This window comes from Channa argus, chromosome 1 (assembly GCF_033026475.1).
Source record: "Channa argus isolate prfri chromosome 1, Channa argus male v1.0, whole genome shotgun sequence".
Lineage (NCBI taxonomy): Eukaryota > Metazoa > Chordata > Actinopteri > Anabantiformes > Channidae > Channa > Channa argus.
The window spans coordinates 47,201,183-47,215,944 of record NC_090197.1 but is presented as its reverse complement, the minus strand read 5'-3'; the positions used below and the strand labels follow the sequence as shown (position 1 = coordinate 47,215,944).

The 14,762-nt window shown below is 40.5% G+C and overlaps 2 protein-coding genes across 5 annotated transcripts in view; one reads left to right on the top strand and one right to left on the bottom strand.

The window, feature by feature from the left end:
* Window positions 1–81: 81 nt before the first annotated feature.
* Window positions 82–6,677, bottom strand: cdt1 (chromatin licensing and DNA replication factor 1). 3 transcript variants are annotated; one of them, XM_067527556.1, is made up of 10 exons: window positions 4,989–6,677; window positions 4,707–4,817; window positions 3,740–4,041; window positions 3,429–3,623; window positions 2,599–2,744; window positions 2,270–2,370; window positions 1,880–2,068; window positions 1,534–1,698; window positions 1,166–1,367; window positions 82–985 (listed from the first exon to the last, which is right to left on the bottom strand). In XM_067527556.1, the coding sequence occupies exons 1-10, from the start codon at window positions 5,418–5,420 to the stop codon at window positions 822–824; spliced, it is 2,007 nt and encodes a 668-aa protein (XP_067383657.1). In that variant the 5' UTR covers window positions 5,421–6,677; the 3' UTR covers window positions 82–821. The 3 variants fall into 3 exon arrangements, with proteins under 3 accessions (XP_067383657.1, XP_067383650.1, XP_067383667.1); XM_067527549.1 differs by having other exon boundaries at window positions 4,698–4,817; window positions 4,989–6,675; XM_067527566.1 differs by lacking the exon at window positions 4,707–4,817 and having other exon boundaries at window positions 4,989–6,676.
* Window positions 6,678–10,520: 3,843 nt separating this feature from the next.
* The window catches only part of piezo1 (piezo type mechanosensitive ion channel component 1 (Er blood group)), an 82,116-nt gene continuing 77,874 nt past the window's right edge, over window positions 10,521–14,762 (top strand). For both annotated transcript variants that reach the window (XM_067527504.1, XM_067527495.1), the window contains exon 1: window positions 10,521–11,248. In XM_067527504.1, the coding sequence (XP_067383605.1) occupies window positions 11,185–11,248 (64 nt within the window). In that variant the 5' untranslated portion in view covers window positions 10,521–11,184. The remainder of the gene's footprint in view (window positions 11,249–14,762) is intronic.

Below are 14,762 nucleotides of genomic sequence, written 5' to 3'. Positions count from 1 at the left end.
TTTAGTCTGATGTAGTGTAATAAAACTTTCCATAGTCAGGCTGCTGATACTTTGACGTGAACACACAGTTATAGTGGTAATTGTAGCAAATCTCAACATTTGTTTAATAAAGCACTGAGACACACTGCAACCACAAATTAAATTTCCATTCAGCTTTAGTGTAGTGTACTGTAGGGAAGATGGAAAACTGAAAAAACTTCTGCTAGTCATTTTCCTTCACCTTTATTAATGCCACTTTTCTTCTTCCTTGATTTTGTGTAATCCTCACATAAGTTTTGCCAGTTTCTCATGATTAATGCAATCAACTGACTTGGTTTAACAAATTATTCTATTTAATGAATTGCACTCAGAAAAAAAGAGGCAGCAGGACTCTGACAAATACTTTTAGTATTTCTTCAACATTATCAAACCTTAAAAAAAAAAAAAAAAAAAAAAAAAAAAAAAGTCAACACTGAGCAGTTTCATATTGTAGAAAACTGATCCTTAAAAAGACTCGAAGCAGTGTGCACACCAACATCAAACTTTCATATCGGGAAATAAATGCACCACATCAGTCATTAACACTAGTGGTGTTTTCATCAAAGAAGAATGGAGGGGATCATAACCATGTGGACCCAGGAAACTAGGACATACCAGTGTTGTGGAACTGTGCCTAGATCAGTCTGACTGCACAATAACAAAATGGCAGCTACACAAAGCTGCTGCCAAAAAATATATATTTTAAATCCACAGGCAATGTGGCAGATGAAGATAAGCAGCCTTGGGTGTGCTGGCAGCTCATACAATGACAACATAAGAACAGAAAGTCTGAATATAAAGTCTTAGAGTCTCTCCTCTTCTCTCAGTCTGTTGTTCAGTTTGTCTAAAATGATGTTGAGCTCCAAGTTCTTGTTTAGCTTCAGGTAAAAGTCCTTCCTGATTGGATGGATAGTCAGCAAATCAGGTGCTACCTCTGCCAGCAGACGGATGTGTTTCTCCATTTCACCTGTTGGTTAGAGAAGAGGAACAACCAGATGACACTTCTGTCCTGAGGGATTCATTCATCAGGAGACATGAACTAGTTTCTTACCAGTGCCACTAACCCAATGTTTCAGTCTTCTATTTGCCTAACAACATTTCTCATGGTTAAGTTGGGAGAAAACATTTAATGGTTGTTGGATCGCACCTGTGCTGAGAGCAGACCTGTAGCTGGCCACCATTCTATTACAAGCCACTTCCATGATTAAAGCCGCTTTCTTCTCAGCAACAAAAACGTTCCGAAGGATCCTTGCCAGCTCCCCCAACCGCGACATCATGAGCAGACGCTCCTCCTGGGTGGTGTTTCGAGTCATGGCCGCCTGGAGTTTCTGAGCCTCCTTTGCCCGAATCTAAAAATGCCAACAGATCATTAGCCCCAACAAAAACACGTAACACCACAATACGTAATTCTGATTGGGAAAGGCTTATTCAACAATGCTGATCATACGAATAAACTAAAGTCCACACTGCCCACCCCAGGATTAATAACCCCTATCCAAATAACACGCCATCTACCCTGTCCAGCAGAGACTGGGACACTCCTTTTAGGGCAGCAGGGACCTGAACTGCATGGCCAGCTGACGTGTGGGGGGCAGTAGGGTTTTGTGGAGTTGTTGCCTCTGTGCTCTCTGAGGCTTTATCTTCTGTCTTCAGAGCCAAAGACACGAGAGCCTTTTCCATCTGCACAGGACGAAAAAACAAAATCACTTTCACGTGTGGTCACAACAGTGGCAACATCCACAGATTAATTAAGCCTTACTTTTGACTTTCATAGTTACAGATTATAAATCACGTATTTTAAATGAAAATAGGGATTTTACAGAACAGCAGAAAGGTGGCAATTTAAATGCTGACACAGTACCTTGGGTGTAATGAGAGAACGGGCTTTGTCCAGTACCTCCTGGGCTGTGGCCAGTTTGTCAGTCTGAGGAGGCTGGGGCAGAGGGCTAGGCTGGATAGCTGGAACTGTGTCCACATTAAAGCGAGGATGCCACCGGGTCAGTTTGTCATCTGGAACAGACACAGGGGGAACCAACGAGGACAGGAAGACCTGGAGCCAGAGGGGGGAAAACTAGTTAGAATCTTTTTATAAGATACTTCAGCTCAAACTACACCATGTTTATTGGTTTTACTGTGCTCTGTTTGAAGTGCAACTGTGACTCATAAGATCTGATGTAGAAAAGAACGAACAAAAACAAAAATCTGATTAGAACTTAGACTAAGCGGCGGCCGTAGTGGAGCAGCTGCTGACCTTGTGGTGCTGTTTGACAATGGAGACCAGGTTCAAATGGAAAGCATGTCTTCTCTCCAAGAGAAGAGAGGCTGACAAGATGGGACGAGCTTCTTTCTGGTCTGAGGAGGACAGAAACACAGACATGCACACATAAGGGTAGTGGACATTATCAGCAGCACCTATAATGGGGCCTGCAGTTACCCCTGCAGTCCACATATTTCCCACTTCTTAGTTGATTAAAGATGATCTGACCAAATCTATTGGTAATACATGCAACAATAAACCAGTGTGCCGTATTTTAGCAGGTGTAATTGTGTCTCTAGAGACTGTAAATAATGTGCGCTAACCAGAGACAATGATGGGCTCCACAGTAAGTTGATAGCTGCCCTTCTTAATGCTGCTGTTGAACGTTGGAATGTTCTTCTCCTGTCTCAATGTGTAGGCCTCGGGGAAGACTGTCTTAATCTGACCGACACAGCTCTCCTCGAACCGCCTGGCAAATGGATTAAAAAAAAAGATAAATGGTAAATGTTCTAGCTATGTAGTGCTTTTCTACCTATTGGCACTCAAAGCGCTTTACACTGCTTCTCATTCACCCTTATGCACTCAAATGTATGGTGGAGCTGCTATGCAGCTGGCCAACACTCACTGGGAGCAACTAAGTTGGGGTTCAGGGCAAAACAGAGAAATATGAGTTTCTGATGTCTGATGGGCAGTTTCTACATGCAATCTACATGTAGTCAAATCAAAGATAGAGATGTAAAAGGCTGGTTTAAAAAAAAAAAAAAACATTTGGCCATATCGGTGATATGGCCAAATGTTTTAGTAGTTCTATCCCCATGTATCATACATCAATCTTTAAAAATAAAACACAAAAATCAGTTTGAACAATTTTGAGCAGTCCATTGAAATTTACTTTAATAATATGCTTCTTCCTCTCACATATCTTTATAACTCAATGAAATCAACACCTTTGTGTCGGGATGTCACTTGAGACTGTTCTGGTAATTGAATGTAAACTCACTGACAATCCAAGCCTGCATTAAATATTTCTTTGACAATCGGTATTGTACTGTAGCAAAAATATCAAATAGAATTATATTACTCATATCTAGCTGTATTTCTAGATTTAAATGAAACACCTATTACCACACTAAGTTTCGATCCTTTCACCTACTTGTGCATCATGTCCTGAACTCCCTGTTTGACCTTGGCGAAGGTGACTGTCTCACAGCGGTTATACAGCATGGCGACCACTGTGTCCATGCTCCTGAACATCTCTGCCAGCACCTTGTACTGGTATGGCAGGGTGAGGCTTGGGGGAGAAGCCTGGGCGAGGGTGTGGTACCGCTGGTACCCAGGAAGCTCAGTGCTGATAGACAAGAAAGGAAAGACAACACATTGGTTTCTGATTTGGATTCAACTGTATACACAAACACAGCACAGCTTGGTTCTGTCTTTATGTATGCAATATGTGTACAAGCTCACCTGTCCTGTGTGTGCGTCTCACTCTTCCTGCTTTCCTCAGCCTGTTTTTCTGCGTTTATCCTCTGAGCTCTAGCTGTAATCTCTTTGGCTCGTGCTATAGTCAACTTGAAAGCCTCAGCATCAGAAGTGGGAGGTGTTGCAGTTCTGGGGACACCAGGGCAAGTGTTTGGTGCTAAACCCGCTGGATAGTAGGAAGAGGAGGAAACTGAGATAGGGGAGGTAGCATTGGCCTTTTCCCCTCCATGTTTCCTTATCCTTTGAAGGCGAGCCTTAAGGGATGCAATGTCCTCTTTACGCAGAGGCTGTAAGGGAAAGGATGGAGAAAAATGCAGGACATTTTAGGATGGGGGTGGCAACATACATTTTCCTTGTAGTGGATTACTACAAGGAAAATATACTGGACCAAGAATTAATGTGACACAGATAAACATAAGTAAATCCTGCTGTGACACGTTTCTTCATTACGATGAACACACTGTTCATTATGACTTAGTATTAAACAGTCTTGCTACAATTTCTCACTAGAGTACCAAATGTTGATTGTTCTGCTACTGAAAACAATCTGCAACAAATAAACCATTTCATCCAGTTTCTGCTCAAATACACCAAATGCTGAACTTTAAGTTGAGACTATACATTTCTAAACAGTTTGGCTTGAGTAGTTTTTCCATTAGATTTGCCAAAGATGTGTTTGTCATTTTAATTACATACACTAGATCAGCATCAAAATGTGAACCATTCCCAGCCACACTGTGAGCTTTTATTTTTCAGTGTTATCTATATTAAGCTGTATTTCTAGCTTTCTGAAGAGCAAGTTCAAAGAAATACTGTAATTATTGACCTGACGCAAACAACTACAATTGCAGAACAGCTTCACCCCCATCTCAGCTGATGTCCACCAAATTTAGTTTCTTTTAGATGGTTAATTCCTAAAATCCGTCCACTAATACTGTGTTACCTTGCTGACCTGTACTCCACTGTTCTTGTCGTTTGTTTTACCACGGTTCTCAGAGTACTGTCCAGGCCCAGGAGCAGCTGGAGCTGCAGGCACTTCAGTGGGTAGAGGTCGAGCTGCAGCCTGAACATACACAACAGTCATAATGACTTTTACACATATGTTACATGACTCTAAAGTTATACATGTCATTACTTTTTAAAAAGTTATGAAGGCTGACGACCTAAGGTGGACCCAAAAAAAAAATGTCTCTGGAAGATGAGCCAGAAAATGAAGTACTAGAAAAAACATTACCTGTGGTGTGTCTTGAGGAAGGACCAGCTTCTTCCTGGCTGTCTGTCTCGTGGCTTTCTCCTGAACGCTGGAGTCTCTGACGGCCTCGGCTTGGCGTCTCTTCTTGGCCGTGCTGTGGTCGGCGGTGGCTGAAAACACGGCCGCCCCGAGGTCAAACTCCGCGTCAGCCGAAGTCCGCTTTGGGGTCGTGGGACTGGAGAGAGGTTCCTTCGTGGTATTACTGTTAGATTTCCCCCCGTTTAGCCCGGCAGCTTCGTCGATAAGTCGGACAAACTCTTCATGAACGGAGGAGGAACTGATTAAAAGGTCTGCATTTTTGGAGGATCTTGTTGTCTTAACTGAGCCACGGTTTCGCTGCTTGGCTGCTTTGACTGGGCCGGCGATCCCTTTCTTTCTCTGGGAAAAGAAGTCAGTAACTCGAACCTGAGACATGTCACTGCTGCTGCTGCTAATAGTGGACGGCGAAAACGAAAAAAGAAAAACGAAAAAGAAAAAACGAAAAATGGGACCAACCTACTTCGAACTGAAGTCGGTGTGGATATAAATAGCCTCCATCAACAATAACTCTACGGAAACATTCGCACTCCACAGGAAGAAGAAAAGAACTTTCGCGCGTAAGCGACAAAGCCCCACCCCATCCGGTCTGAGCCGTAGGCCAATAAAAGAAAGATGAGACCCCCTGATGGGCGGGGCTGTTGTTATGGGCCCAAGCACGCGTTAAACACCTGTGTTGTATTACAAGAAGTACTAGATAACAGATGTGTTGTTGTTGTTGTTTTCTTTTCTAATTATTTCTTGATTAAGAGATTCTTATTTTCTATGGCAACACTGACCCATCGTTCCCAATGTAGGATATATAGACCTAGAGAGAATTTAGACTACAGACAACTATATTTAAATTATATATAAATTACACTAGGTACGTTTTCACAGTTAGCCACATTTAGCAACATATCTCTTAATCAACCTCCATTTTACCTTTAAATCAAGATCAATCTGAAACTGAGACGAGTCCAACTTTCCCACTTTTCCTCTTCCCACATCTAGTATTTACCTGTTTAATTTCTCTATAGAAAAGTTAATAATGTGTGATTTGATGCTTTATTGTCTGTACTAACTTGAACTAGGAGCAGACGTGTGACTTTGAGGAAAGTCATCCATCTATTATCTGTACCAGCTTATCCAATTCAGGGTCACAGGGGGGGCTAGAGCCTATCATTGCTGCAAATGGTTCAGAGGGTGACAATATTAATTTAGTATTAATATGTGACAACTTGCAAATGTTGTTGGCATATTGAACTATATGAACAATTGTGTGTGTCCTCGATATGTAGCAAGTTGTCACAAAGGCACATTCTGAGTTTAGATAACTGAAATACCATATGACAACCTAACATACAGTATGATAATACAGTGTACATTTGTACAAGTAAATTGAATATTTTAAAAATAAGCACAGTAAGGTGCAGGATGTTACAGACAATTAACTGGAATCAAAATATAGATAATACGACTAGGCCAACAACATAAATTTGAAACATTATAAACTTAAACAATCGTCAACATTAAATTTCTTGTAATCTGATTTTTTTGAACAATCCTTGGAACAAAAACAAAGACAATAGAATCATTCTTGCAAAGTCAGAAATCCATTTAAAGCTTAGGAAATGAAAATTTGAATAACTTTCTGCAGTTCATAAAATACATCTCTGTATCTGAGAATGTATAATCAATTTTGTTGGTATTATTATAGTCCAATATATTCAGTCAAAACCATTAATAGCATTGAGTCTAAATAGGTGTTTGTCAAAAATTAGATTTAATATTAAATAAATTATAACAAAGTGTCACTGGAAGATGTGATTAATCAAACTCACTCCTAATATTCACCAAACTTCCGTACCTTCCTATGCACTTAAATCTATTTTTTTTTAAATACAACTTCCTTTCTGCTCTTTCTTGCACTTGCATCTCATGAAATGTAAATACTTTTCTGATAGGATTTGTTTTGATGTTTTCTCCTTGACTTGGATTTTTGATTGCATTGTACCTCACTTGTAAGTCGCTTTGGATAAAAGCGTTTGCTAAATGACTAAATGTAAATGTAATCATTTTTGTAATCATTATCACCTGCCCTCACATTGCATGATGAATGACGCACCACAAAGCTGCTATAAGTGATCTTCAGTGAATATAATGTAGGAGAGTGAGGAAAGGTAACAGTATTAACATCACTTGTATTTACTACTTCAAAGCCACACATTGACTGTTAATGTGAAATTACAGTATCACAGTTTCACAGTTTTCCCTTAAGAAGCTTGATTAAGCAGACGAGTAGGGCAGTGGTTCCTATCTTAGCAATCAGAAACTTTTAAAGAGTCCAAAGAAAACTCTTAGGGGCCACCATGATTAAAAGGATTTGAAGGCAGAAGATATTTGATTGATTTATTTTGATCTTTATTCACGGGTGGGTCTTAAGGTTTGTTGTCACTTTTCTTACTAAAATGGTATGTGCTTTTCTAACTTACCTTTACAAAATGACCTTAAATTCATCTATCTACACACACACAAACACACACACACACACACACACTTTCTGAATGCTGTCCCATCTCTAGCTCTCTCTCACCGTCGCTTAAATAATCTATGTTAGCCTGCTTACGAATAAAACTGAGCAAACCAAGTTTCAGCAAAATATTTTCATGATTATTGTGAGGAAGCTTTGTCCCCCCTGTGCCTTACTGCAAATAAGGTGTGTAAGAAAGACAGCTGTTATTCACCAGAGGTGTGTACACCACATACAGTGTTTACTACGGTGCACAGAGCTTCTATCTGGTGTCAGTGTGATTTGTCAGCAACACACTAATAACCTGGAAGACTAAGAAGGCCTTTGTTGGTAAAGCTTGTGACATTAAGCACAGAATTACCTCCTCGCCTTCATCTTCTTTGATAGAACCACTAGAGCACCCCTTATAAAATTTTAGACTATATCTCTTAAATCATGACTGTGGGTGGTAATGGCTTCTAAATGTACTACATGCATTCTCGAAACTTTCTAAAGATCTTTGCCGAGTCCTGAGACGTAAAGTAGTGAATATTGTTAGTCTATCCCTTACAACTGGCATTGTCCCCACATTAAAGCTGCTGTAGTTAAACCCGTTCTGAAGAAATCTAATCTTATCAACCAGTCTCCAATTACTGCTGAGAGATGTGTCTGAACAGCTTCAGCCCATGAGCCATGAGGTAAGCTTCTTGAACCTTTTCAGTCCACATTTAAGTACTTTCACTCCAGTGATACTACATTCATTAAAGTGGTAAATGATCTTCTGCTTAAAATTGAGTCATATTCCACCTCTGTGCTTCTCTTATTGGGCTTCAGGGTGGCTTTTGACACCATAGATAACTCCTTACTCCTCCATTGTCTTGAGAAGAAATTTGGGGTCACTGGATTGGACCTTGCCCGGCTTAAAGCCTATTCACCTGGAAGGGCGTGCTGTGTTTCTTAAAATAATATTAAATCAGCATAAATGTGAAATATGGAGAACATCAGGGTTCAGCTCTTGACCTTCTACTCTTCTTCTCTCTATTTTACCTATTGGTCAAATAATACATAGACAAAAATTTTAATTGTTATGCAGATGATGCTGAATCCCGAACAGCATTTCCTCAACCACCAGCCATGCAGAGCCAGTTCCCAGCCTTGCAGAAATTGGGGAGGGTTGCTTTAAGAAGGGCATCTGGCATAAAAACTGTGCCAAATCAACATGCAAATAAATTATCCGCTGTGGTGACCCTTAACTCACAGGATAAGCAAAAAGAGTCCTGACGGCAAACAACTTCCTGCTCCTAAATTTAGACCAAACTAAGATGCTGGTCATTGCCCCAACTCGACTCAGACACCAGTTTGAACAATAAACAATAACACCTGATAACTGTGTGATTCCTCAAAGCTTGACAGCCAAGAAGGCTCAGGCCTCCCTGCTAGAAGTCTTCAAATGGACCAGAATGCTGCTGATAGAATCTTAACTAAATCCAGTAAAATCATCCATATTACAATTTTTTGGCCTCCCATAATTTGGCCTCCCTTCATTAGCACCCTATTGATGTCAGATCAGACTGTTAGACGCTTCTAATGGCTTACAAATTATTGAATGGAAATGCACCTTCATACTTGTCTGATCTCCCTAATTGTCTTCATCGTCTTCGTTTTCCTTTTCCTGTTGTGTGTCCCCAGAATTAGACTACAGTGCCTTTTACTATTGTGCCCCTTTACTCTGGAATAACCTCCTTAGTGACATCAGAAAGTCTGACTCTAGAGAGAGTTTTAAATCCAAACTTGAAACTCTTTCTTCAAATTGGTGTGTTATTTACTAGGTCTGTAGCTGCTGATGTGATTTGATTACCTTAATTAGAACCCAGTATGTACAATAGTTGTGCTGTTGAGGAAAGTTTTCTGTGCGTTACTTAAAATAACTGCATCTTCCAACGATCAGTTTTTTTCCCAGGCAGATTAGCATCCAGGCTGCGTGCCCACCCCCCACCCCCTCTCTCTCCCTGCCTCCTCACCTTTCTCTCTCCCTCCCCTTTTTCCAGGTGTGATGGACAGGAGCTGTGTGTCCCAGGCAATATCTGGGGCTGGTGAGGGCACCTGGAAGTTGCTCTTTGTATTCCTGATTATACTTTGTTGCTTCATGTTGCTTATCTCTCTCTCCACTCTCCACTTTCACTAACCGGTCAAGGCAAGATTGTAAATAAATAACCGTTTTTCATTATTAATTTTGCCAACATCATCACCACTGGTACTCCCATTAAAAATAATAGTACATTTAAACTAAATAATAAGGAAAATATTGGCAATAATCACTTATCGTAATAACTATTATCACCTCAGCTTACTTAAATACTTAATGGAGATGTGGAGATATGTTTGGCTTTGGCCCAGGTATCAAGTCTAACTTAAAATTCTTTAGGAATGGGTTCCCACATTTCCAGTTTATAAGAGCAGTTAGAGAAATGATTAGAAGGTTTCTATATTTACTTATATTTAGCTGATTTTTGTAAAGTTGCGTACAGGTGTCTCTGTCAGTTGAGGCCATTCGATACGTTTTTCCTTGAGTGATGTGAGTTCTGTGAATTGTCTTATACTGTATAGCTTGCAGATTTGTGATGTTACTCATTGAAAAGATGTTTTGGTCCAGATGTTGAGGTTGGACATGAAGCTCAAATAATTTTCTCAATTTGTTGTCGGGGTTGTTATTGTTGTGTCTGAATTTTGGAATAGTTTTTCTGTTAGAGTTTTCTTATTTTCATTAGGTAATCGTAGTGATTTTGGAGAAACTGTTCTCATCATCTCCTTGAGTCTTTAAAAAGACACTTCCAAGACTATCCAAAGCCACTTTTAGGTCGGCACAGTGTTGTGAACCAGGAAAGAACCACGTGACTTTCCACACAAACAGCCTCCTCATAGACATATGTGCACGACAGGGGGCGCCACTGAAACACACAACGCATTCAACTTTGGGGCAGCAACTGTGCAGTACAAGAAAGATCAGTTTGTGGCGCCAGTATTGATTCACGTGCTCACATTAGAAAAGCCAACCCCATGGGAAACCTCGTGCAAATACATTAAGACTTTGAACACACGGAGTTCTTTTTCTGTTCCTTTCTTTGAGTGAGGAGAGATCATACTTTAGACCAAACTCTTGACAGTCAGAGGTGGTGCAGTCGGTCTGTCGGTAGCTGGGAGGTGAACAGCAGCAGCTGCTCAGCGGAGAATAACTCCTTTATGAACGCCCTTCTTCTACGAACGCTCGTGAATCACATTTTCCGCCTACAACAGTGTTACTTCAGACCGGGCCCCTCCGAAGGAACAACTTCTGCACCAAAAGGTTTCTTCCTCTCGACAGCTCCCGTGGATCGAGTCTCCGAGCTGCAGCACATACACTCCTCTCTGATCTGCGATCGGAAAATTTGCTCTCAACAAAAAAACAAACAAACAAAAAAAAACCATTCCAATCCAAGTTCTGTTGTCTGGATGGCAGATCATGAGCGCATGTCGGAATAACAGCGTGTTCGGTGCTTTGTCACACGTAATCAATCAACCTCCATGTAGTCGGTCAAGTTAGCGAACAAGTCTTTCTGCCCCTGATCTGTGGCAGTTCTGATTGCCGGGCAGGGAGAAGCGATCATCACTGACATGGATCTTCAGGTGATTGTCTGGCTCTTCTACTGCTTCCTGCTGCCCACCGTGCTCCTAACAGGTAACTTGCAACTTCGTAAAGCTAAAACCGTGCAGTGTCGTGCGCTCTGGCAGCCGTGGTGCACTCACTGGGTGGTAACGGGGAAGAAAAATAGACACGCATTTGCAGCTTTTCTTTACTGACACGAGTCCAGACAGTAGAGCTGCTTACGACATTCACGACACATGTACACAGCCAACTTCAGTTAGTGGAGGTAAAGGGAAATCTCAGCCTGTTGTGGAATGTGATAGTGGGAACGAGCTGTGGGGAGATGAAAAGTGAGCTCTGCCTGAGGGTTGGATGATTAGGCGACTCCACAAACTTGTTTCACAGACTTTAGAGGTTATTTTCTATCATTTCTGAGCTGAATCCTAGTGTGGAGCAGCAGCTGCAGGACCCTGTCAGTTTGGGGTTTGTATGGCGCACAGAACATTATTTAATGTAAACAGAACTGTGACCCACCCAGGCAGGTTTTCTTTGGATGTGCATTTTCAACTTACTGTCTATGGTTTTAGCAAAATACAAGCTTATGATGGCACCATCTGGAGGAGTTCTAAGGGAACCAGGTGACATGATCCTCCTAATGACCTCATCAAAAGGAGTGTTATTTTAAGACATGAAATTCTGATGGGAGGTGAATAACTTTCATATGCATGTACTCCACAGATGTGGATGCTTTAGGTTGATTGGTTGCTTAGGTTGTTTGTCAAACCAGTCACTGAACTCAGTGAATCAGATCAGATTTAAGGCCTGAAGTGGTTTAATTTATCTTAATTCTTATACTGTCAAACCAGAACAGTGGACAGTAAATAATATGTAAACTTAGCATACTAATATTGCTCTAAATGACTCCATATGATTCAGTTCTCCAGTGATCCAACCTGGTTAGTAACTGTACTGTTTGAATCTTTCTCTGGAGCAGGTTGGCTGTGGAGCAATGCAACATTTGTTACAACAGGTAAACTAAGCCAGAGTGGTCACACTGGAAGGCTTGTGGGAAGTCCGAAGATGACTGCTTAACCCGTCAACCTCTCTATATGATTTAGAAATCTCATAAACCACACAGTCAGATTTACACACACACACACAAACCCACATACACACACACACACACCACAGACATTTTAACCGTTTTATCTTGTGCCTTTCTGTCTATATGGCAACTTCAGAAAAAGTGTTGCTATAACATTGTTTCTGCAGGAAGCACAATGGTGGTGGTTTGGTTAAGAAGTTCGAGAGAAAGAGAGAGAGAGAGACTGCTTAATAGAGACTGGAAACTGTGTGTGTGTGTGTGTGTGTGTGTGTGTGTGTGTGTGTGTGTCTTCCTTCTGACAGGATGTCACCAGCTAGACCTAACAGTGTTTCTATTAACAATTGACATCAGTTAAAGGAAGTGAAAGATGCCAATAGCATTGCCAAGATATTACAAGCAAAACAAGATTTCACAAAACTGCAGAAAAAGAGGAAACTCAGGAGCACTTTACAAAATTTTACATGATCTAAAACCAAGTCTGAAGCTCTTTATTGAATGTTAATTCTTTCGAATCTGTTATTTGTCTGGTAAAATTGAGAAATGAAAACATGTTAGTTAGAGAAGGAAATAGCAATACTGTATCACTGTTTTTTTCCATAAATAGTGTTTTTCTTTTCTTCCTTGGTCTCCTGGACATTTGTTCTTGGGTAAAGAAAAACTATTAAAGTGGCAGTATTAGCTGTTTTAAACGTTTTTTGTGGGGGTTTACAACTGAAAAGCTGTTACAGTGTTGGTGAAGTGTTTAGTTCCTGGATTAGTCTTTACACAGGATACACTGAATATGCATTGGTGCTGATTTTGACAACATCAGTGAAACAAATGAGGCATCAGCTAAAGACAGCTGACCCTCAAAAAACCCTCACTTTTTGTTTTAGATGTATCTGACACAGCTTTATAAGACTTGTACAACAACCAAGTTAAATCTCCACGAGGTACAGATGAATTTCGGTGTATCTACACTGGTTTAGAAGTAATGTGTAGTTAAAGCTTATACACAGATGACTAATTCTTCTCTTTGTACACACTTGGTGTAAACTAGACGTTGGTCTCTCATAATAATTTAAAAATGAAACGTAGCCTGTTTGAGTGTTGTGATGTGTCTTTGTGTTGTGTATTAGCGTTGCTAAGCCAGTGAGTCAGGGCCATTCCACAGCAGAGTAGTTTAACAAGACTTCATGGCTCAGTAAGAAATACTCAGTGTGTGTGAGCTCTGGGGTGTGTGGGAGGAGGAATAGGAGGAGGGATGTGTGCTGATGGTAGAGGATCAGGGCAGGGAACTGAGCATCTGGAGCAAAAACAGAGCTTTAGTCTGACTGAGCAGCAGCTGCTCTTGCTCTTCTTCCTTGTGATTTTAAAGGAGTCAATTTTGTTGTTAACTAATCCCATACAGAGACTAAAACCAACAATGTAGAACCTGATTCAGCATGTTTGTCTGGAACATAGAGCTCCATTGTTGTCTGAATCTAGTGAACTAGTTTAACTCACTTGAAACAGGAAACACACACACACACACACATGCATATCAGGAGTAATGGAAAGTAACTACGTACAGTCCAATTAGTACTTTATTTAGTTCAATTGTAGAGTACTTGTACTGTACTTGTAAATTTCCATTTCATGTTCATCTTTCTTGTCCACTACATTCCTCTGACAGCTTTAGTTACTACAAATACAAAATGTAGTGAACCAGTAGTAAATAAAGTCAGTAAAATCAGCTCCACATTTACCTGATGCTCAATAATGCATAAAACAATGCAACAATAACAAACTGTAGGATTTACAATGAGTACTTTTATCTTGGGAGTGAATTTTCCAGCAGTACATTACTTCAACTTGAGCAGACTTACTGCTGTAGCATCTCAGAGGTTGTGATGGTTGGAGTCCTTTTTTTTTTTTAATATCATATTTGTAAATGGTAAATTCTCTGCACTTAAAGCGCTTTACAGTTTACACCCACCGATGGGGCTCACTGAGAGCAGCTACGTTGGGGTTCAGTGTCTTGCTCAAGGACACTTCTTCATGTGACCAGAGGAGCCGGGGATTGAACCAACACAGTCATGAAGAAACATGAGCCAGAGCAGCAGTGTTTCCCTTATGTGTTCTTAATGGTTTGGGGGACAGGGCAATAAGTAAATTCAGGTTGTGAAAGTACAGATGTTACAATTGTGAAGTCACAATTAATTAATTTATATATTTGTTTAGTTTCTATATGGGATTTATTGATATTAACAAATAGCCTGTATATAAGATCAGCATCCTAATTGTTTTAACTCTACAACCTTTTCTTGATTTGTGCAGAGCCAAGTCAGATTTTCCAAGTGCTGGCTCCTTTTTTTTTTTTTTTTTTCCACTGCAGTTTTTGGGAAAGAGACGTTGTTGCATGTTTAAGCCAGTGTGCTGAGAGTGTGACACGTTTTTTTAGAGTTCTGAGCAAGAACAGCATCTGATCCAAGGCTCTGATGTGCCAGTTTGTAATGGAGCAATAACTTGTGGAATATCTGA